Source organism: Cinclus cinclus, chromosome 3 (assembly GCF_963662255.1).
Source record: "Cinclus cinclus chromosome 3, bCinCin1.1, whole genome shotgun sequence".
Classification (NCBI taxonomy): Eukaryota; Metazoa; Chordata; class Aves; order Passeriformes; family Cinclidae; genus Cinclus; species Cinclus cinclus.
The window spans coordinates 26,128,205-26,152,432 of record NC_085048.1 but is presented as its reverse complement, the minus strand read 5'-3'; the positions used below and the strand labels follow the sequence as shown (position 1 = coordinate 26,152,432).

General features: G+C 37.1%; 1 protein-coding gene across 1 annotated transcript in view; it reads left to right on the top strand.

The window, feature by feature from the left end:
• The window catches only part of EYS (eyes shut homolog), a 706,383-nt gene that overhangs the window by 599,280 nt on the left and 82,875 nt on the right, over positions 1-24,228 (top strand). Inside the window, exon 40 of the mRNA XM_062489770.1 lies at positions 639-859. Coding sequence (XP_062345754.1) covers positions 639-859 — 221 coding nt within the window. The remainder of the gene's footprint in view (positions 1-638; positions 860-24,228) is intronic.

Below are 24,228 nucleotides of genomic sequence, written 5' to 3'. Positions count from 1 at the left end.
GAATCCCAGGTCAGGCAACAGAGGAATTACTGTAGTGAACACTAATATGTTTTGGTCAGACCCTGTGTGGAAAAGTTGTGGCTGTTTCTTTGCACCTTTATAAGGATGTTCTAGGCTTTTGAAAATTTGAAAAATTTCCTCTTTTTTTCCCTGCCTTGGGCTTCAGTATAGTAGTCTGTTTTCTGTCATTAATAAAAAACTGAATTCTTTTTTCTGTATTCCCCTTATCTTGGTGTCCCGTGGGTCCCAAGTCCTAAGGGAAATGTCTTCAAGACTACAGCTTCTCCTGTGTTCCTGCACCAAACTTCAGCCATGAATGTACAACTCATATAGTATGAGGGCATCTATGTAAAAAACTTACCATGTTCACTGTGGTTAAGGCTGGGAATTCCAATTTGTGTTTCATGGGATGTATGTTGTCCAACATATTTGAAAATATGAAAACACATTAAACTACACTCTTTGTAAGGATTTTTTTTAAGAGAATAACATTTTTAAAAATAATCGCTTCAGAGAGTATCAGAGTTTTTGCCATCTTCAAATAATTATTATCTCCTTTATCAGTATCTATTATTCTTTCATTGTTTACAACATCACAAAACACATTTTTTCTCATGTATCTCTTTTTGTTTCTGCAGGTCACCTTTGGATCAATCTTCCTTGGAAATGTTCCTGTTCATGAGAAGGTTCATCGATGTGCTGGGCAGATATGTGGCTATAAAGGATGCATTAGGGATTTTCAAGTTAATCACAAAGAGTTGTTTATCATCGATGAGGCTCTTGAAGGAAGGAATGTTGAGAACTGCAATGTTCCGATATGCGATTATCGTCCATGTCACAATGGTGGGACCTGCACTAGGTAAGAGGTATTTCTTTACCCATTATATCATTCATTCTTGATGAAAAAATTGCTATAATTTTCTCTGTAATTACATAATCACCAATCTTTTGTCCTGATAATTTTAAATAGAAAATGCAGTATTTCATGCCAGCCAGAGAGATGTTATACTTTACTTGCTTTCATGGAAAGTGATATAAAATATAATGATATTGTCCACACAGGATATATATTTTGTTGAAGTCAGAATTCCTTTGCAACCAACTGCATCATTACTGCTACAAAACTAAATCTGAACCTTTGTATAGACAGTTTGGACAGAACACGTCACTCTTTTGCACTACAACTCCGTATCTTACTCAGTCATGTACCCTCACACACCCTCATGGTGTGTTCCTGGATGCAAATGTTCACCATCATGCAATGAAAACACTAACAAGTGACTTTCTTATTCACCTTCATCATATGCAAAAAGGTATTGACAAACAACGTTTGAAAGTTAAGGTGCATCTTGCTGAAAGAGGAAATGGAGTCTGAAAGAGATGTGAGTTAAAAGTACAGAGGTGATGGCTCAGTAGGAGTACAGTAACTTTTTAAGCCATAGCAACTTGATCATTATCTAAGGAACACAGCATTTAGAAACACGTTTCTGTTTAGAAATTATAGAATTTATGAAGTAGCTGCCAAATTTTAAAAAAATTGTACTTCACTTCAAACCAAATGTTGAACAAAACAGTCTAAAGTTCTTTTGATATTCTGGGCCACCATGTTCTTTCTTAGATTGAGGAGATCTTGAACAAATTTTTGAGGGACTTCTCTGGCTCTCTTGATTGATATGAACACACGAACACCAAACAAGTCTTTGATCTCTAAGTCTTTTTTGACTAGAGCACAAATGAAAGCAAGGCAGTTCTATAAAACACACAATTTGCCTAGCAGTCTGGTGAAACTGAGTGTGTACTTTGGAGTAATGTATCTCTTTTTTCTCTGTTGGTCTTTACTGTATCTCTGCCATTCTACTGCTTGGCCTGTCAGCAGTCATTATGGAATACAGCTTCATTTGAATTTGTGTCCTGAATAATTCATGAGGATTGGATTCTTTTTCCTGCCTTTCTGCTTTCCAACTTCTGGCCTGGGCCCTTTTCAGAAATGCTTTTGTTTTGAAATAGGTCACTTCTCTTCTGCCCAGAGGCATCATGGAAGACTGCATGTGCAAACCAGGGATAAGTGGCTGTGCAGTAGCATGGTTTTCATGATTTTCTACAACAGCGAACAGATTTTCAGGGATCACCTCCTCCAAACTCAAGAATGAGTCATTCTAATGAGCAGAAAATCAACTGTCAGCAAACCTGAATAGATTAATAAGATGCTTCTTGACAAAACTCAAACATTAAAAGGAAGTGTACAAGAGAGGGATGCACAGCCAGGTGATCTGGGCAGAGTACAGAGAAAAAATCCAGCTACATAGATATAGAAAAATCAAAGCCCATCTGGAGATTAATCTGGCAGGGATGTGCAAGGCAAAACCAAAAGCTTATACAAGAATATCAGCAGCAAAAGGAAGACCTAGGAAAGTGTAGGCTTGTTGCTGAATGGTGAAAAATTCTGGTTACAAAGGATTCAGGAAAGACTCAAATGCATTCTTTGCCTTAGTCTTTATTGATAACTGGGCTCTAGGAATCCTTTTCCTCTCCTGTAGGAGAAAGTCCGAAGAAAGGAAGATTTATACTTGGTGGATGAGAATCAGGTTAGGGAACTTTTAAATCAATCCATGGGACCTAATGGGATTCACACAAGTGATGAGAGAACTATCTGATGTCATAGCAAGATTTTTGCCAGGTGTTTCAATTTCACTGCTTAGTGTCAATAAGAAAAAAAATATTCATTGCATTTTATTCTTAAAGTGCTTGGCAACTAATTAGTGTGTTTGCTTCTGAAAGACCATGAAATATTGCATAGCAAATATCTCTGCCATGTTTTTGTAAGGAAGACTGGAGTTTATCAATGCATATTGCTGAGTATAGACAGGCATCAGGCATATTTTTAAAGAAACGTTTTTTGCAGTTGTTCTTAAAAGTTACTTGCCTTTTCTAATCATCACAGTACAAAAATACTACTGTAGTGTTCAGCCTATTAATCACAATGATTATGCAAAAGAAATTTATTTGGAAGGAAAAAACAAATCTTTGTAATTTCAGTAGAAGACAGGGATTAGAATGTACCTAGTTTTGAGACAAAAAATTTCAGGATACAGCTGACCCTGTATTCTGGTCATTGGTTATACTAGATGCTTCCCAGGGTCATGCCAGAGCAGGGCTTGGCACTTTGTAGGGCATCAGGACAGACCCAGCCCTTGGGCATTGGGAACATCCCTGGGTATAACAACATGCTGAGGCAGGACTGGGACATCAGTCCACTGGTGGGGGATCAGGATCAAGCTCAGAATGAGGAACAAGGGCCAGACACAGCCTTAAATTGTCTAGGAGGGCAATGCTGACAGAAAAACAGCTTCAGCATATGTAATGATGACTTGGGAAGGCAGATGATGTAACTCAAAATGTGCCCCACTTCCTCTTTCTTACCCCCTGCTTGATACACTGAGCATGATGCCTGTGGTCTGGGATATCCCTTGGGTCAGCTGGGGTCAGCTCTCCTGGCTGTGTCTCCTCCCATCTCCTTGTGCTGCCCCAGACTGTGTGCTGGTGTGGTGGGGAGAGGAGCAGAAAGGCCTTGGCTGTGTTATCAACCCAGGGTTCAGCACAAATGTAAAACACAGCCCCACACCAGCCAGCTACTGTGTACAGTATTAACTCTATCCTAGCCAAAGCCTGCACAATAGAACAAAAACCACTGGTTTCAAGACTGTTTAAAAATATGTTGCATCTAATGAATGCTTCAATAGAATCTAAATTTTTAATTCTTTACATAGTCATTGTATATTAGATTAAAAAACAAAATAGTCTCCGATGTAAATGCTCTACTGCTTTAAAAAGCAAATTTTCAAGTTCCTTAGCTCTTTTACTGCACTTTAAATTTATACTAATATGGAATTCCAAAGACTAGTAAATTTCAGAAGGGGGGAAAATGTCAACTATTCAGTAAATTTAAGGGTTCGATGCCACATGGTTCTATGGAATTCAAAGCTCACTGGATTTGGATGTGTTTGAAATAGGCATGGAAAGATTAACCTATGAAGCTCTTAATATTCTCTGTGGCCCCCTGATCATATGAGCCAGATGTTGCAAACCAAGCTTAGTGTTAATTAAGAAGACACATCTGTGTGTGGGAAATAAACTCACCAAATTACCTCACCAATGATTTGACAATTATGTCAGCCACTACACTAGTAGCAGTTGATTAATACATTTGTTTTAAATTGTATGAAGACTCAGAAAATGTAAACATACACAAGCTTAGCTTTTATAGTGTAGAGTACAATCTCAAAAGTTAATTGCTCCACAAACAATCATGTTTGCAGTGTCTCAAACTATTCTCAGAGTGATTATTCTTACTGTTGTTATTCCCCATGTATTGATGCAGCAGATGGGTCCATTAATTTAATCAATTAACCAAGACTGAAAAATCAAACTCAATTAGCAGTAAATTTCAATAGAGAGACACTTATCTTCAGATTTCAACTGCCGTGTATACTTCAATCAACAAAAATATGCGAGGAATTTAGATTCTCAATTTTCATCTCCTGAGAATGTAAGAGATACCTTCCCAGACATGTAGGTCTCATTTGAATAGTACCTTTTTAGCTATAAATAGAAAAAAATATATATTTAAAATCATCCATCAGAAAATTTCTATATTCTGCATTCTCAGAAATCATGCAATTCCCATTAAGCCTTTAAAACAGATCACTAAAAGAAATTTTCTATCCAAACTCTTTTCTAAAGTTCATCTGATAATATTTTGAATGTCTTTGAAAAATAAAAATAGATAATGAGTTCAAGGTTACGTTACATTGTAAGTCCCAGATAATTTCATGGTTGAACTTGGTTAAGTGATAGACTACCTTATGACGTAGATTCTGATGAGACCAGATAAAGTTAATTAACAAATTTTGTGATGTCCTTTTAGTATATATCCTGAATACTAATTAAACAGTAGAAAGAGTAATTACAAATGTGAATTTTTAGGAGAAAAATGAAAGTGCTTAAGCTTGGAAACACTAAAATGTTCTTTTCACTATTTTTACGTCTCATTTTTCATTTCCAAGCTAATCCTGGTGATCCTTTCCCAGCCAAAAAATGCATTTATGCTTGCTCATGCCTATAAGCCAAAACAGCATGTTATGGCAGGTTTCAGCTGAAGGCATTAACCTAAATGTAGGCTAGTACACTTTTATTAATTATTGTCTCACATTTTTAGCACAGAGCTGCAGTCTGCTTCCAGCTTGCAAAATCTAGTTTTGTGTTTCTTGACCTAAAGATAGAATTGTTACCCTAGAATGAGCAAGTGTTCATCTTCAAACTAAGGAAATCTGAAGCTTTCCTCCAAAACTAGCAAGAATATTGCAGGCCAAATTTTTAGAATTGCTCATGGATTTTCTCTCACTGCTTTAGATGTAGATGTTTCTGGGTAAGAAAGGTACCAGCGAGTCAGAAATATCAGAATTGGTCATTTGTCAAGAAGCTTTCTTATAGCTGTGTTTTGTAGACTGAGACTCAGGCCAACATATAATTCAGAACATCAGTTTGTTGGGTTTTTTAGGAATATAAATCCTAGTCTACATCCATATTTAGTTCAGAACTAATATTTTAAGTTCCGCTGTATTCAGGTTTTGCAGAAAGCTAAACCAAAGGGATTAAATTTCATCCTAGTTGATCTTCAAATTAAAAAAAAAAAAAATCAGATGGGAGTTTTTTATTCTCACACATTTTCAGAATTTGCAACAAATGCACTTATGCAGTGCTGATTTGTATGAAGAAGGTAACTTCCTTCCTCTTAAAGGGGTGCTTTACACACCATTTTTTAGGAAGAGTACTCTGGGGACTTGATTTGTTTAGGTCCTGTTCTTTTAATGAGATTACATATTCTAGTGGGAGTTTGGTGCACTTATGAAAGAGATTCACATTTGGGAATCTATTGTTTCTTTATTGCTTACTTCAAATTTGATATTGGAGAAGAAAATAATTAAATTTATTTCCAAGCTGTTTTCCTTTTCTGGAAGAGAGATGTAAATCTTTTTTATGTTCCTCATGATCTTTGGAAAACTTAATGGCATTCTTATTAAGAAAAAAAAAATCCATACTTGAGGAGGATAAAAGATGGTTCCATAATGACCAAAAATCCTGTTGGATATGTGCTTGTTGCATCACATTCTCATAAGAAAGTCAAATAAGCAAAAGAAAAAATTTAATTTCTATTTTTCCTAGCACTAAGTATTAACAGATAGAGAATTTATTTACCTAGAATGATCTTTCTGGTAGAAGTAATTAATTTGGCTTAAGTCCCATATAAAAACTCTGCACATTTTTTTCTTAATAAAATCTGCATTTCTCCTACATTAGTTTTACTTAAATCAGAGCAGAAAACTAAATTTTAGTGCCTTCTAGGCCTTGAAGATTAAACAGTAAATTGTTCTAATCTACAGTTTTTTTAGGATATCTATTTCAAGACTGAATTAATTGAACAAGGTGTGTCTCACTCTTGGCATCAGAAACAGATTGCCATTTTATCATATTTAGTCTTTTGGGCATTATATTTCTCAGATTATAGTAGTATGGAGGAGAGATCTGACAAAGAAATCAAAGCCATGTTTCATTAAGCTGACAGCATTAAGTGATGATGTTTTATATTCTAAACAAAACATCTGTAAGACCTCAGGAAATTTTATTATGATAATGTATGGGAACATAGCGAAATATAAAATAGTAAATTTTATTAGATATACTAGCATTGAACCATTGTTCTTTTTAAATAAACATTTTTAAAATATGGAACTTCTTTACTAGTGATCAAAACGAGGTTATGTCTTCAGAATTTGTTTGCTTCAGAACATAATTTTTTTCTTAGAAATATTGTTGTAATAACAAATTCTGGCAATTGAAAAATAATCAAAACAAGCAAGTTAGAAAAAGTGATATTCAAACCCTAAAGCATTCTGCTTCTAATTTAGGAAGTATTGTGGTGATTCTATTAAAAATGTTTGTGGGAGAATCAATTTTTTATGATCTCAGAGCCACAGATTTAGTATTCAATTAGTGTGAAAAGGGGCACACTGAAAACAGTGCGTGTAAGAAAATCAAGAATCCAAAATAAATAGGGCTTCAAATTCCTGACTCTTTAGATAATGCGCAAGCTCTGCGCAAAATTTTTTACACATTGTGTTATGTATCATCTCTATTGTATTGTATTTTACTTAAATCAGAGAAGTTACCATTGCTAAAATTTCAGTGGAGGTATTGAAATAGCAGTAAATGCCATTATTATACCAGTCATCTTGGAATGCTTTGACTTGGAATGTATAGAAATTCTCTGCAGCATTATTTCTACGAATTACAGCACAGCCAAATCAGCATTTCTGATAGCTTTAATTCCAGAAGGGGTATCTAATTTGAAGCTTTAAAATAAAACATAGAAGCAAGATTAATTGAATACTTTTTCCAAGGAAAGTGAGATGTTTAAGCGCAAACAGAATTACTCAAAACACTATTTAGAAAAATTTCTCCAATTGGAGAAGTAGTGTGCAGATTCTTAGCAGGAATTTCATTTCACTGTGAATCCTGACAAATAGCAGAGCTCAGACTTCTTGCTATAAGGTGTATCACATAGTATATGCATGAAAAATCACCAGTGTGTTATATTCATTTTACAAATGGTTTTCCAAAATCCCACATAGATAATCCTTTCAGTATAAGATTTTTTGAGGACCCAAGCTCAGGGGTGGTGAAAGCAGTTACACCCAGTTGTCAGGCAGTCATTAGTGAGGTTCCCCAAATCTCAGTGTTGGGCCCAGTCCTGTTTAATAGCTGTATTGATGATCTGGATGAGGAGACCATGTGCACACTCAGTAAATTCACAGAGACCTTCAAGTTGGGTGGGAGTGTTGATCTGCTGAAGTCAGGAAGGCGGTGCAGAGGCACCTGGACAGGCTGGATCCATGGTCTGAGGCCAGTTGTGTGAGGTTCAATAACACCAAGAGTCGGGTCTGCACTTGGGTCTCAACCCAGTGCAACCAGGTGCAGAGCTACAGGCTTAGAGAAGAGAGGCTGGAAGATGGCCCAGGGGAAAAGGACCTGGGGGTGCTGTGACAACAGCTGAACAAGACCAATGTGTGCCCAGGTGGCCAAGAAGGCCAGTGATATCCTGGCCTGTGTCAGCAATAGTGTGGCCAGCAGGAGCAGGGCAGGGATTGTCCCTCTGTAATCAGAACTGGCCATACTTTGAATCCTCAGTTTAGTTTTGAGCCCTCATTATAAGAAAGACTCTGAGGTGCTGGGGTGTTTCCAGAGAAGGGCACTGAAGATGGAGTTGTCCAGCCTGGAGAGAAGTAGTCTCAGTGGAGACCTTATTGCTCTCTACAACAACCTGAGAGTAGGTCGTGGCAAGGTGAGTGTTTCCCTCTATTCCCAAGTAATAAGTAACAGAACTACAGGAAATGGCCTCAGGTTACAGCAGGTGAGATTTAGATTGAATATTAAGAGGAAAAAATTAACCATAAAGTTTATATATTGGAACATATTTCCCAGGGAAGTGGTCAAAACACCAGATAATCTGCAGTATCTGTAATAAATGCCAGAACATTTCTTCCTTGGCCACTGACCTTACATGCACCTACTTACTAGTTATAGATTTCTACACTTCAAGTTCTGAAAATTATATAACAGAGAACCACTAATGTGGTTTATGGAGGTCAAATGGTTTAGAACTTCATTGTTCTGAAGCCTTGTTTGGCAGCTTATCATTGAAAGAAAACAATTAAACTTATCAGAGGTCGCATAACAGAACAGGTTTTGATTACGCTTTAGAGAAACTTTCTTTGCCTTTGGTATCTTGTTAGCTTCAAGAAGCATGCTTAGTATTTAAACAGAATTTGAGAATTTGAGAAATCTGGATATGAAGTATCATCTTGATATAGAAGGTTATCATGACACCAGATTTGCTTTTGTACTTTATTCCTTTCTCAGAAAGCGCTTACTTAAGTCTGCCTTTTAGAATTATAAAAAATGGGAATTTTTTTTTTGTTTTTAAGGAAAAACATGGGTTTTTTTTGATTTAATAAAACCAGCCAACTTTGTGATAATCTGAAAAGACAAACGTAAATAGTGGTACCACAATAGTCATGAGAATTCCATGCTCCATGTGTATGCATATAACGAATTTAGATTAGGCCTCTTTTAAGTAGCCAAACCCAGCTAAAAGACAGCTTTTAGGAAGCAGAAAGACAGAAATAGAGAAGACATGCTGCCAAAGTGTCCAGCTGAATATTCAGAGGCAAACGTAACCTCACTAGTACCTCACTTTTTTCTCACTGCCTGTTGCGTCGGGCCAATACCCGAGGTGCTTATACAGTCTTCCTCACAACTGGCTCCATTTATATCAGATTATATATTAGTCTTGCATGTTGTAGAGTAGGGACCTTTTTTTTTTTAACTAGGAAATATTTATTGAAGTTGTGTATTACTCTGAAGTGAAGGGGAACATAAAAGATCAATATGTTATTTTATACTCAAAGCATCCAGAGATTTAAGAATTACCTGGTGTCCTGCTAGAAAATCAGTACATCCCTCTTCAGGAAAGACTGTCTAGGAAAAAAAAAAGTACGTATGAAACAACCGCTTTTGAAGACTAGTTTTCTGAAATCTATATCTTTGGAAATATGAAGGTAAAAGGACCCTATAACCACAAAAATCCTTTTGTCCTTTACCAGAACCTCCCTCAGGTTACTTCACAGTAGAAGAGGTCAGAACAAGGCCTGGGTCATTTGTTTCCTTCATAATTAGTGGAGACATCCAGCATTGTTGTAGACTAGTTGTGGACCAATACAAATCACTACACCACTGCACCTTGAAAGCTGATGTCATTATCATGATGATAATATGGAATATATATTTCATATATATGATGTCATGGTCATATGAGTTTTTGGACATCCTACTCATGTTTGTATCTAGAACACTTCAGTATACATTAACATGTAGAGTACTTTAATGGATACTTCACTTTGCTGTGTACCTAAAAGAATGCATATGTGCTAGCAGGTTTTCACATTCATGAATAATTTGAATAGGTTGTAATAGAAATGACATCAAGTTCTAAAAAGTCCGGTGGGAGCGAGCACCTCAGGAATCCCAGAAGGTGAAAATCCCAGATGGAAACCAGTTACTCAGAGCCAGAAGTTTTGTTTCAAATAGTTATTGAAACTGCCAGTCATAAGGGCTCCACTGGCAAGCTGGCTCAGTCCAGTGGCTGGGGTGTGGTGGTGAGTCGTCGCTCTGGAGACAGAAGATACCTTCATTACTGATCTAGTAGTGGGTCTCTGCATTGGTCAGATCAAAACCGTGCCCCGTGACCATCTGAGCATCTGTCCAAGTACAATCAGCTGCTGGGAATTGAGGAGGAGCTCAGCAGCAAGGTTTGCTTTGCTGGGATGAAAATTCAAGAACCCTCATGTCAACTAAGTGTGGATGAGTCACCCCTGTTCTGGTTCAGCACTAGTCATCAACTTCAATCACAATTATCACTCATCACTTGGATCACTTAAATTAGAGTTCTCTTTCTACACTCTCCAGCAAATTTTCTCAGGACTGCAGAGGGACATGTAAGCCTTCAGTTTCAGAAACTCTGGTCACGATAAAATTTTTCTATTTCCAAACAACCTTTGAAGCTACTAATAGGATGTGAAGTTTCATTATTTAGTCACCTCATCATGAGCTTTGCTGTAATCATGAGGAGTTTGTGAAGTGTGAAATAAATATCTGTGTGAAAACACAGATACAAACACATTTAGATACATACGCACTCAAACAAACTTTATGCTGACTATAGTTGTACTATACATATTGTTCCTTTCTTCAAATCATCCCATCTTTGTTAGACTTTTGGGTTTTACAGTATATGATTGGTGAGGGTGCTAAGGATGATTTTTCAAAATTTTGTATCTTGCCCCAATTGCAAAGATGAGGACACTGAGAAAATGGGTTAAATCCCCAAAAGACACATGAACTGAAGTACATTGGAAGTTAACTCTATTAATGAAATATAAATGAGCAGCACTTGTTCAAGGTGCATGAGGGCTGCCCTGTAAATAAATTTTTTTTTTCCATATTTCTCAGTGACCATTCTACCAATTAGAATCATAGAATCATTAAGGTTGGAAAAGACCTCCAATATGATCTAACCCAATCTTTGACCAATCTCCACCTTGACAGCTAGATCACAAAACTAAGTGCCATCTCCAGTTATTTGCTGAACGCTGCCAGGGGTGACTCTACCTGGGCTGTCTGTTCCAGTGCTTAACCACCCTTTCAGTGAAGAAATTCTTCCTGATGTCCAACTTGAAGCTTTCCTGACATAGCTTAAGGCCTTTTCCTCTTGCTCTGTCACTTGCTATCTGTGAAATGAGACTGACCCCCACCTGACTACAGCTTCCTTTCAAGGAGTTGTAGGGAGCAATAAGGTCTCCCTGAGACTCCATTTCTCCAGGACAAGCAACCCCAGCTACCACAGCTGGTCTTCCTACAATTTACTGTCTAGACCAACTCTTCCCAGCTTGGTTGTCCTTCTCTGGACACACTCCAGCGCCTCAATGTCCTTCTTGTTTTGAGGGAGGGGCCAAGAACTGAGCCCAGCACTCGAGGTGCAACCTCACTAGTGCCAAGTACAGGGGGACAGTCACTGTTCTGGTCCTGTTCCCTGCACTGTTGCTGATCTAGACCAGGATGCCATTTGCCTTCTTGTCCACCTGGGCTCCTATTCACAACTTTAAATTTTTTTCTTCTGGATTATTCATATCATGGGGTCTTGACAAAGGAAAATACACAGAAATATGCTAGAGAAGGGTATATCATCAATTAAGATAAGTTAAATCTAAACAAATTTTTCACAGCAAGAGGGTTTGACTTACAAATGGTTAGCATTTTGAGCACAAGTCTTAAAATATAACATGAATATGTTAAACTATAATTAAAATGTAACTTAAAATATAACTATCTGTAGCCTAGATAATATCCAATAATTATTATTTTTGGCTGTAGAACATAATATGTTAGTATAGCATGATTTTATTTCAGTTGTCAAATTTGCCCAATAATTCATCCATTTTTCCTTTCTGCAAACCATTTCCAGAAACAGTACATTGTACTTCTAGGTTGGAAACTAAGCATGATAATTCATTAACCCAGATTTAAGCACTTTCCTGGATACCTTCAGGGATTAATTACGGACATCATACCTTACCAAAATATTCAGACATTGATTTAAATCCCAAATTTCACACTAAGCTCATTTTCATCATGTTATCATTTTATGCAAGCCAGATTTTTTTCTTTACATTCATTAGTATTCAGGATGTTGTTACATGGATCAGAGTCACTACCTGGAAAAAAATACTAATGTAGTGGAGAGAACAAACTGTTTAGAAAAACCTAGGGTAAATTGAACTGAAAATCATTTGCAGTTAAGAACGATTAACAGATAAATTGTGTATTGTAAAGGTGATTACCTTTTTTAAACTTTTTTAAACTTTTCCTCAAGCAGATTTCATGGAGAAATTAAAGTGAAAATTTGCCAAATGGTTGGAATCTCCTGTTCTTCTCCTTCAGGAGCACAGTCCATAAGGTGGTTTTACTCCAAATTTTATGATGCATTTAGAGCTGATAATTTCATGAATTCTTTTTTCCCTTCAGGTCATGCCTAATACATTCTTATTCTCCCATTATCCAAAACATGTTATTAAAAGGAAAAAAAAAAACAAAAACAAACAAACAAAAAAAAAAATAAAACCTCCCTAGTGATTAATACCAAATCTGTAAATTAGGCAGGTCTAAATGTCACCACTCCCCAGCTTGGAGAATACACAGAAAAAGAGAGTTACACACCATTTCCTTTTACTGATGCTTTCTCTAGGTTTCTGATTCAGTCAGTACAATTCTTTTACTCTCATCTTCCCCAGGGTGAAATTTGCCTACTTAAGATTCACTTAAACCATGGAAGCACAGTTGAAGTGGGACACAGGACACAGTGAACAGCTCGTTGCTTTGTCACTGTTTCAGGGATGATAGAGCAAGAATTAAATATATAAACATGCTTTTGGTTTCACAATACGTTAAAAGTAGCCACTCATATTTAAAATACTGATGCAGTCTTTGAGTATCCTTACTATTTCCCTGCTTTAAAGAACAATGAGCAAGACAAATTGTTTCACAGACACCTATTTAATTGTTAGGCATTAAAATTCTTTGAGTGGAAGAACATTTTTAACACTGAAATGTAACTTTAGTATGTATGCTTAAACTGCAATGAAAAAGACAAAGCAACGAGGAGTTTATTTTACTATCTCTACAAGTGTTGAGACTCAGCATCCCGATTTATAAGGTGGTAGTTATGCCAGCTCAAAATTCAAGGCTGAATTCTAACACTGGTTTTCAGCTTCAGCAAATGCTCTCTGGGTCCTGCTGTGTTTCACTTAATAGCAAGGACGAGTGAATTCCATCTGTAGGAGAGCGTGCTTTAGATAGACACTACTGCAAGGCAAGAGTCAATACTGAGTTGGAGAAGGATTCAATATCTGGACACTTTTTATTTATGGACAGTAGCTTGTTTGTGTTCAATCAGGTTTTTAAAGCTAGGGGAATGATTTAAGAGCAGATGTGGGGTTATAGCACTTCATTGTAAAATGAGAGGATGTTTGTTTTGTACTTTGATAGTAAAATGCTGTGATTTAATATGAACAAGATGGCATTTGTGGTTAGGAACTAATCTTGCTAGGTGCAGAATAGCAGATTATGTAAAAAGATGGCAATTGAAATGAACATATCTTTTTTTGTCTGCCGACTAAGAGAGTTAAACCAGAGTTTGGATCAATTTTTTATGGGTAAATATTTGAGTAGTAACAAAACCAGTTGGTTATTATTATATCTTTATCATATGTGTATAGGAGAACATAAATTTATAAGGTGTATTCATAGGTAAGTTGGTATACATGCATATATATTGATTTTATCAGGATGTTTTTGTCCATATTTTTGGGTGGGCTTTTTATAGTATGAATTGGACAATTCCTAATTCCAGGATGTTTAAATTGACAGGCATTTTCTGTAAGCTAGCCTTGATAATACGTGTTTTTAATAACTTGGGCAATATACATGTATTTCTCATATTCTTGACACTGATTGCATATGTAATTTATCATGTTACATTGCAAAGCCAGGTATATGTGCAATTAGCTTTTCTTAGACCAGAATACTGCAACCTGGGCCATAAACCCAAAAAATCAGAGCATCCCAAGGCCACTCACCACAGAATGCTCCAACTTACCAAAAAAAAAAAAATTGAATACAAAATGAGAAACTTTGTTTTTGCACCAAATCTCATCTTTATGCTCTGGAAACATTTGATTATACAGTTATACACTTTCCAAGAGCCTATGTATGCAAAATAATGCTTAAAAACAAAAAATTTAAAAAAATAAAGAAAAAAAAATAGTGCTTCAGAAACCGCTTTTCTTTGCCAGGAAAATCTTTCAATCCTTGGCTGTGAAAAATCCTTATTATCTATATTTTGTTCTCCCACCTCTTGAGTAAACACTGCTCTGTGTCTCCAGGCTGGTTTTAGGTTTCCACCCGGCTGAGAGAGAAGAGCTGTGGGCTGCTGCCACCTACAGCTGGAGAGCCCCTGGCTCCCCGCCGGAGAAATGGACCCGGCACTAAAGCCCCTGGGGACAAAAAGCAGTAGATCACAGAAGTGAGCTGAAGGAGGACTCTGCAGAGCTGGTAGTAATTGGGTTTTGCCAGCTCTTTATGACATTTAAATAAAACCAGGGGTATAGAGAAAGTAAATCCCACAGTGGCATTTTGCTTCTCATAAAAGCATCTTCCTACTGGCAGTTGCTTGCAGAAATAAAATTTCATAGAGAGGACAAAAAAAAACCCCATCAGCTTCTGACAAACTTTGTGTCAGTGAACATTTGAAAGGCTCTGAGATTTACCACAAATTAAAAAAAAATAAAAAATAATAATAAAAAGATTGTACTCTTAGGGTATATTTAGTCACTGTGATTTCTGTGTTGCAAATATTTAAAGATGCTTAGAATATTGTCTCCTGTAACTTCCATCCTTCCCCTCCCCCCCTTTCATTTATATATCTCCAGTTGTTAAAAATAAAAACAAAAAAAAAGCACACTGTAGATAAAGACCTCAGGAGAACAGGAATAATAAAGCCCAACAGTAGTGTGTCATTTTCTGCTACTGCTCCAACATTTTTTTTCTGAGCTTTATTGAAGTCTTTTTTTCAATAAGGAAAATACAGTGTTGCTTCCATCTAAACATTGTTCTGTTATGCTTAACCTAGTAAATATCGGGATAACAAACTCTGTGTGCATGGGAAGGATGGGAAATTGTTGTTTGTTTCCTTTCAAATATATCCTTTCTTTTCACTACTACTGTGGTATCTGATGGATTTTTCCCTGTGCTCTCCTGGTTTCATTTCACTTTCAATGCAACAATGAAGAAGAATGTTCTATGTGGACCAATCAGGTTATTTCACTCCCATAAAGGATTTCTTATGCAAATAGTCCCAGTGAGATTTAGCAAATTATATACTTTAGGAGAAATTCTGTGTTCATAGAAGTATCCTTCCATAGTGAAGTGTGTAAGCACATAGACAAGAGCCTGCACAGCACTGCTACTTTATTTTCATTTGCACTACAGAAAAGAGTTTTTTATCTTGCGTTCATAATACTGAAATTAAGCTTGACACCTGGTTTTCATTTCTGAAAACAGAATGAGCATAAGAATAAACTGTAGGAACACATTATGTTATTAAAAAAATAAAATTGACATTTTCAGCCATGTTTCATCCTCCAGCCTACCTTTTGTTTGAGCTAATTTATGCCTGCAATCAGCATTTCTTGAGAAAATTACCTTTATTTTAACAGGAATTATGCACTGATACCTGAGTCACAGAGGCTGATATTCTTCCAGGGAGCATCTCCAATTATCCTTCCTGACAGCAGATGTTAAGAGAATATTCCTCTCCATCTAAATATTCTATTAGTTAATAATTAGTAATTGTACTATTTGGTGTTTGCATATAAAGTGGTTTAATCTTCTGAGGCAGGATTGGGATGTAGCAGTGCCAGTGGAAAAAGTAGAATAATGGAATTTGGTTTTGGTTTTACAACTGATATTACACCATTTGAAAGTACTGAGATTTCCTTGCCTTATGTGGAGTTACCCTGATCTATACTACTGAAATGAAAATCTAATCAAGTCCCACAGCTGGATACATTCAACAATTTCTTTTTCACCCAGAATAACTTTGGATAGTATTGATCTGCATTACAGAACTGAACTGAAAACAACAGGAGAGAAATCGGAAAAACAGTGTCTCAATTAGAACCCAGTAAAAGTTCTTAAGGTGCTTGTTGCATTGCCATACTTGGCTTGATTATCTTCAGAAATCAATGAAGAACCTGCAGTCAGAATCATAAAATAATGTGTAAAAATGTCTTGAACTTTTAAAATGGTTTCTATGGATAGAAGACAAAGAGTTTGGGAAGAGTGAGATACCATCAAAACCACTGCAGTCCTGTTGATTAAAAATTTGTCCAACTTTAATTATTCCTTTCAGAGAAGTATATCCAGCGAGAAGGTGAGAGACAGGGTGGTACAAGACAGGGAAAACAGAACAATAAAGTATGATTCAACTGCTAGTTTAATTCTCCGTAGGACAGAAATTGCTGTAGTGTCACTAGCTTGCTGCTACTGGTATGAGTGTGGTACCAGTGGATGTCAACATAAAGTGAAACAAGGAAAAAGAGAAATCCACTTGTCTCCCACCACTGGAACAAAGCAAAGGGCAAAACCTGTTCTACCTCTAGTGATGGCAGTCACAGTTCAATGTATGTGTTGCTGTGGAGTCTGAGAATTCATCCTTTGGAAAAAAAAAGTCTTTTGATCATGGATGGCAGTGCAACCCTTATTATAGAGTGGCTAAGGGATCAGTGCAGGCCTAATGAACAGCAGGGATAGGCTGTAAGCTGTAAACTAATATAAAGTCATTTCTGTCACATAAGATTTTCGATATTTTAGGCATTAACATGTATTTAATGTATTGAAGTACAATGCCTTGATGTTCTCCTCAGAGCCCACTGTTAGCTGAATACATACTAGCTCACAGTTAAGGAATCCAGCATTTTTGTGCTCCAACACAAAATGGATTCTGAATAAGTGCAGTGCAAAGATGGCAATTGCAAGTAAACATTTTCAGGTCTCCCTATTTCAGAACAAACACGTAGAGGAGTATAAAATTGGCCTGCTTTCCTAATCTGACTTAATAATTTAATAGTGATGATTAAATCAATATTATGTCCCAGAGCCATATCAATATGTACAAGATATCCAGCACCTCAAGGATATGTTACAGAGAGGAGACTTACTAGATTCAATTATTTATAATGATAGTGTGCCAATAATCCTGATTTTTTTCATGAATTATTAACATTTTCCCTCCTCACTATCTTCCTGCTTTCTGGAAGGAGTTAATTATTACAAAGCTTTCAGCTATTACAGTGGTCTTTAGTACAGAGAGATTATATAATAATACCATTCCAGAAGTGTTACAACACTCTTTCTAGAACAATTTTTCAATTAAACCATTGAACTATATGAAGCTATTTCCTTCCCACTCTGCTTACTTGTGTAAAGAAATATATATTAACAAATTAAATGGTTTTGTTTTGCTCAGTTTTATTCCACAGAGACAGTGAGGGTTTTTTCTTTCATCTGTGAACATTTACCTTTTCCTACAAGCAGTCACCATAGCTACTGGCAAATAGCATGATGTTTGCCTGATTCTCTCTGGTTAGACTGCAGTTCTTTTTCAAGAAAAAAGAAATAATGTGGCTTGATTGTTTTCGGAGAACAGAAATCTTATGTAATAACCAATTAGTTCTGTCTGAAAAGCCAGAGTCTCTGAAAAAGGGAGGGGTCTGCTTTATTCTACTGAGAACATCACTGTGAACCTTTTCATCTGGTTTTAGACACCTGAATGTTTCAAAGATTTTCTCCCATTAAGTGCTTTCATCTGTGTTTGACTCAGCTGGAAACAAGTTTGCTATGGTACAATATTAATAATTATTTGGATGTCAACATTTGCAATTTTTTCTGTCTCCACCTATTTTCTCAATTTAGAAAAACTTCAAGTTGTCTCAGACAGTAATTCAGATTGTTTGCTTTCAACCACTTTCTAGCTCCAAATGGTGTACAAAATTAGCAGGTACTTTATTTTGACTTTTGGATTTTCCTAAATGCATAAGCACAACAATCTGTGCATATTCAGAATTATGTAGTATAAGAAGTTAGAAACAGGCTATATTGGCAGTTCTTTTTCTGTCTTCAACTTTTTACAGGGATTTTTCACAGAGGAAAGCTGCTCAATTGATGAGGTTTAAATTGGGATAAAAGTAATTTATTGATTTATTAATGGTGTACAATTATTGATTTATTAATGAAGAGTGACAATAAGTGAACTAAGAATTCAGAATCAGTATCAGCAATGAGACTGATAAACAACATCAGACACTGCAGAATGTTAATAAAACCCTAAAAATATCTGAGAAACTTTCTATGACTTATTTATGCACACCCACACACAGAGTGTGCACACCCAGTCCCTCAGAGGCAGTGTGGGTTTTGCAATCTCTGAAAAGTGTGGGTTTGCCACATGCAGAGCCTCCTGTGGAGATGTGGATGCTGAGCATGTAGTGACAGGATAAGGGGGACCGGCCTTAATCCACTGTAGAGTATGTTTAGATTAGATATTAAGAAAAAATTCTTTACTGTGGGAGTGGTGAGGTCCTGAAACAGAGAAGTTGTGGATGTCCCACCCCTGAAAGTATTCAAAACCAGGCTGGATGGAGCTCAGAGCAACCTGGGCTAGTGAAAGGTCCCAGCCCGTGGCAGGAGGGTTGAAAACAGAAGCTCTTTAAGGTTCAACCCAGGACATTCAATTATTCTAAATCCTTCTCTGGAAGTACCTTTCTGCCTATTTGACTGTCCAACATAGGTGAATTAATGTCTTGGTCTAGTTGTGTAACTATCAGACCACTCAAGTTGAAAAAGAGAATTCCCACCCTTTTTCATGGTGTAGGGAGGGAATCAATGTCTTGGCAGGTCATATGCACCATACAAAACATTGGAAGCAAGTCGTCTTGGTAATATTTGATTCAGTTTTGAAGTACTATCTTGCTGATTGGACAACTATTAAAAAAAAAAAACAACAAAAAAAGAATTGCTCTTAATAATCAATAGAGGAACTGCAAAAATTGTTTATGGACATTAAAATGAGAATGTACAGGATCAAGTTTTATGAACAAATCTGATCATCAGAGTCCATTGTTTAAAAATAACTTTGAAGGAGATTTTTGAAAAATAATTCATAAAAAATAACATAACGGTGTAATAAACTACCACAAGAAGAACCAGAGAAACATAGTCTGACGTGTCAAATTTGTATGTATAGCTGCAGAAAGCATGCAGAAAATTATAATTTAACATTTCTAAGACAAACTGTAGCCAAATACACTTACATAAGCATTATTTGGCTATTTAAGGTATCTGTCATATTTGTTTTCCCAATTAGATACACATATAGAGTTCAAAAAGAAAGGTGTCATATAAACTTGCCCTTGTCTGGTATAAATTTCCAGTTCTAGATGAATTCATTTCGAGCTCTGACAGATAATGCTGGCAGTGCCTGTTCAAGCTGTCTGTTCCACTTCTGTGTTGGATGAAGGAATATATGCCTGCATCTCATCACCCAGTTTGGCATTTTAGTGTGAGCCAGGTGGATTTGTATTAAGGTACTGAGCTGTGAAGAGAAGCAACTGAACCATGGCTACCCATTCTGTACTACACATTGTCCTGAGGTGCTGTTTCCTCCAATAGGGGATGGTACTGACACTGAGGGGTTGGGACTCCTGGCCAGTTTGTCTGATAATAAAGTACGAGGCCAAAGATTAAAGAAGTAGGACAGTAATTTACCCTTCCTCATAGTTGTTGGGTTTTTTTGCTAGATTTAGCAGAGTTTTTCATTAGGGTTTTTTTTAATTATTATTTTTGGTTTAGCTGTAGCATGTCCCATAAAATGCCTTCAGTTCTTTTAACTGTTCCAATATAATTTTTGCTGACACATTTGCAGCAAGAAGGTATTGACTGGTAATATTTGCACTCAGTGAAACTCGCTAATGTGCCTCTGTCTTTCCTGAGACAGAGCAGTGCCACTCTTCTCTCAAGGCAGAGCCTTGGTATAGCCAAGGGTTTGACCTGATGGTGCATCACTTTTCATTCTTCTTTCAGACTTCAGTATATACAATTCAACATTGTATTTAAAAGCAGAGATTTTGTGTCTGTTGAGAAATATTGCATCTGCCTTGCTGGTTTTCTGCCTTTCTGAAAATAAGTTTTATTTATTTCCATGTAAAATGTGAAGGAGGGCGTCATATGTGTATGGTCTGTTATTGTTTCATATAGCGTGAAAGATGGAGAGTAGCAGATACAAAATTAAATACTGTTCTAATCTATATGTCTGTGGTGTTCCACTCCTGAGAGGAAGGGAGCACTCAAGATTTGTGAATGCCCATGGCTGAAAAGGAATAACAAATGTCAGAGGGTCAAAAAATCTCACAAAAATATTAAAGTTTTATTAGTAAATTTTACACATCACAGAAATTGGAATAAGTTAAGAAGAAGATAAGTTAATAAGAGTAGTTAAGTTAATAATAAGTTAAGTTAAATAAGAAGATAAATCCCTTATCTTCTAGTAGCAATAGAAATAAAAGATTTTTTTTTTTTAAAGGGGGAAGGCAGAGACAGAGTAAAGGATATCACTGGTTCTGGTACAAGCATCAATCTGGCCAACAAGGTGTCCAAGGGGTGCCACCACGGCTTTTCATAGATAAGTTTTCCCCACTCTGAGGCTACATTTCTCACATTCCATGCAACTGAGTTATCATGCATACACTCTTTTACACCTTTCTGGAAATGGGTCAGAGGGTTTCAGAGGTTTTGGTGGTCTTGCCCCCCAATGACCTGTCTTGCCCACTTTTTGACCTCATTCCTGTGCTTGAGCTGTACTGTGCTGGGCTTTTCTCCAGGGGCCGAAATAAGGAAGCATGTCCCAGAAGTCTGCTGCCCTACCTCCATACGGCCCTTTTTTCCAAGCTGCCTCTTGTTCTTTCTTTCTTTCCCATTTGCACAGTATGTTCTAAGAAAGTTCTTCATTCTGTGCTGGAGAATGAGTGCCAGAACCACACTAACAGTGTGTTTGATAGCTGCTCACTCTTTTGGCTCAGTAATTAAAGTTAATGAGTGTTCCATCTCATAAGTACAGGAGACCACTGGATTTCAGAGGTCAGTGTATAATTGAAGAGAATAATTTTTTTCTTGATTAAGTTGAAGTCCTTTCTTCTGCCATCTTTGTATATTTTGAAATATTCTGAGATATTTCTTATATTTTCCTTAAACATGCTCACTGATCCTGCTGAGTTGCTACTGCTAAGTGTTGGGCAAATTGTTGGCCTGATGAATTATTCACAATTACATTTCTTAACATGGTCCAGAATAATTTCTCTATCCTCATTGCTAAACCTAACTGTTTTGTTAAGTAAAAACTAAATTTACCTTCATGGATTTTGCATTTTGCAGTTAAGTTTTAGTACTTGACAAAAGCAACAAAACTGGACACTTCCATATTATTTCTCAGGAGCTGGAAGAATTTATTTCTGCATTCCTGAACATTATTTAATATTTGCATCTTAGTGGAATAGATTTAGTTTATGAAATCAATAAAAGGTTGGGTAATTAATTTTGGTTTTCATTAGTACATACTGACATCCATTCAGTGTTTTTTTCCTTTCTCAGTTATCAGAACCCAAGCTACTTATCAAATAGGACGTGTGACTTATTTTCAGGTGGTTTTGGTCCAAGTGCACATGTACAGTGCCTCTCCAAGGCACACAGATAAGATGGCATATTTCAGAAAACAGCTTTCTGAAGCTGGAGTCTTAGTTGTTGAAATTCTGTGTGCAAATGGCTATGTAGAGACTGGAAATCACAGATCATACAATGGTTAGGGTTGGAAGGGACCTTAAAGATCATTTAGTTCCAACCTCAGTGGCATGGGCAGGAATTCTGTTCACTAGGTCAGGTTGCTCAGGACCTGGTCCAGCCTGGCCTTAAGCACTTCCAGGGATGGGGTATGAACAGCCTCACTGGGCAACCTGTTTTAGTGCTTCACCATCCTCTGAGTAAGGAATTTCTTCCTAACACCTAATCTACACCTGCCCTCTTTCAGTTTAGTACTGTTGCCCCTTGTCCTTGTCACTATGTGAACTTATAAAAAGACCCTCCCCTCCTTTTTATAGGCCCCCTTAATGTACAGGAAGGCCACAGTGAGGTCTTCCCAAAGCCTTTTCTTCTCCAGGCTCAACAACCTCAACTCTCTCAGCCTCTATTTGTAGGGGAAGTGTTCTCTGGTCATCCTTGTGGCCTCCTCTGGATCCACTCTAACAGGTCATGTCTTTCTTGTGCTGAGGACCCCAGACCTGGATGCAGTAATCCTGAGGGCAGAGTAGAGGGGTAAAATCCCCTCCCTTGACCTGCTCCCTGCGACTCCTCTTTTGATGCAGCCCAGGATGCAGTTGGCCTTCTGGGCTCTGACCACACACTGTTGGTTCATGTCCAGCTTTCATCCATGAGGACCCCCAAGTCCTCCACTGGTCTGTTCACATGCAGTTCTCCCAGGCTGTACTCAGGTCTGGAATTACCCCAACCCAGCTACAGCACCTTGCACTTGGCTTTGTTGGACTTCATGAGGTTCCCAGTTCTCACTGCCTGTGTCACTGATGAAGACACTGAGGAACATGGGTCCCAAGACAGAGCCCTGAGAGACATTGCTGCTCACCAGCAGTGACACAGAGCAGTGACACCACCACCTTGACACAGAGCCATGGACCTCAACTCTGGCTGTGGTCACCCAGGTCACCCATAGACTCTGGTAGCATCTATCTAGCTAGTCCATTCCTACTGAACAGTCCATGCATCAAATCCATGTCTCTCCAATTTGGAGATAAGGATCATCTCAAAGACCTTACACAAGTCTAAATGGATGGCATCTGTCAGTCTTCCTTTGTCAACTGTTGCTATCACTCTGCGATAGAAGGCCACCCAATTGGTCAGGCATTATTTGCCCTTAGGAAAGCCATCCTGGCTGCTTTGGGTCATCTCCTTGTCTTTTCTGTGCCAAGAATATTCTAAATATTCTTGGAAACTATGGATAAGACAGATACAATGTTAAATAATTTCTGCCATCGTTTTGAAACATTAATGAGATTTTTTTTTTTTACACAGTCATCAAGGTTTCATGGCACTGCATATAGTATGCAACCATAAATATGTAGAACAAGGTCAAACATTAGCTTGGGACCCAAGGACAATAAAACAGAAATGAAATAATAAGAAAAAAATGTAGTTGGACATTCAAGTTTTAACTGGTATGTCTGGGTATATAGAAAGAAGTGCCATACCCTTTCTGTAGAAGCAGCAATATGATAAGAATAATAATTTTTTGGCAGTTGCAGTTATGCAGTAAATGTCTTCCTGAGGTTCTTGTGGAGAATATTTTTCCTTAAAAAGCCCAGAGGGAAAGACATATCATATAGCAGAAATATGTCAAGGAGGAATTATCTGGAAACTATTAGAAAGACTGAGCTGCAGTGCTTGAAGGAGGGCAATGTTACAGAAATTATACTTTTTCAAGCATGTTTCAAAATTTAAAAAGCTGAAAATTCTTTTAAAAACTTAGAGCCTAATTAGTGAGAGGTAAGATAGACATGGGCTGTTGTCATATACATTTGCATAAAAATAATTGGAAGTCATGTTACCAGCTGCAACATTTAAAAGAGAGTACAGCTAAAACACGAAGGTTGTATCAGCTTCTCTGGGGCTGATGGGAGAAGATGCTCAAATATGACAAGCCAGCATAACAGATAAGAAGGAAAGGTCTAAGACAAACTATGATTAATTAGTGTAAAATATAAACTGAAGCCCTTCGGAAACTGAGAGTTTTTGCTTCCTTCATAATTTAGAAACATTCTGAATATACTTCCTAAGACCAGACAAGGCATTAAGAGTTGGAGGTACCTGTACTATTCGCTCGTG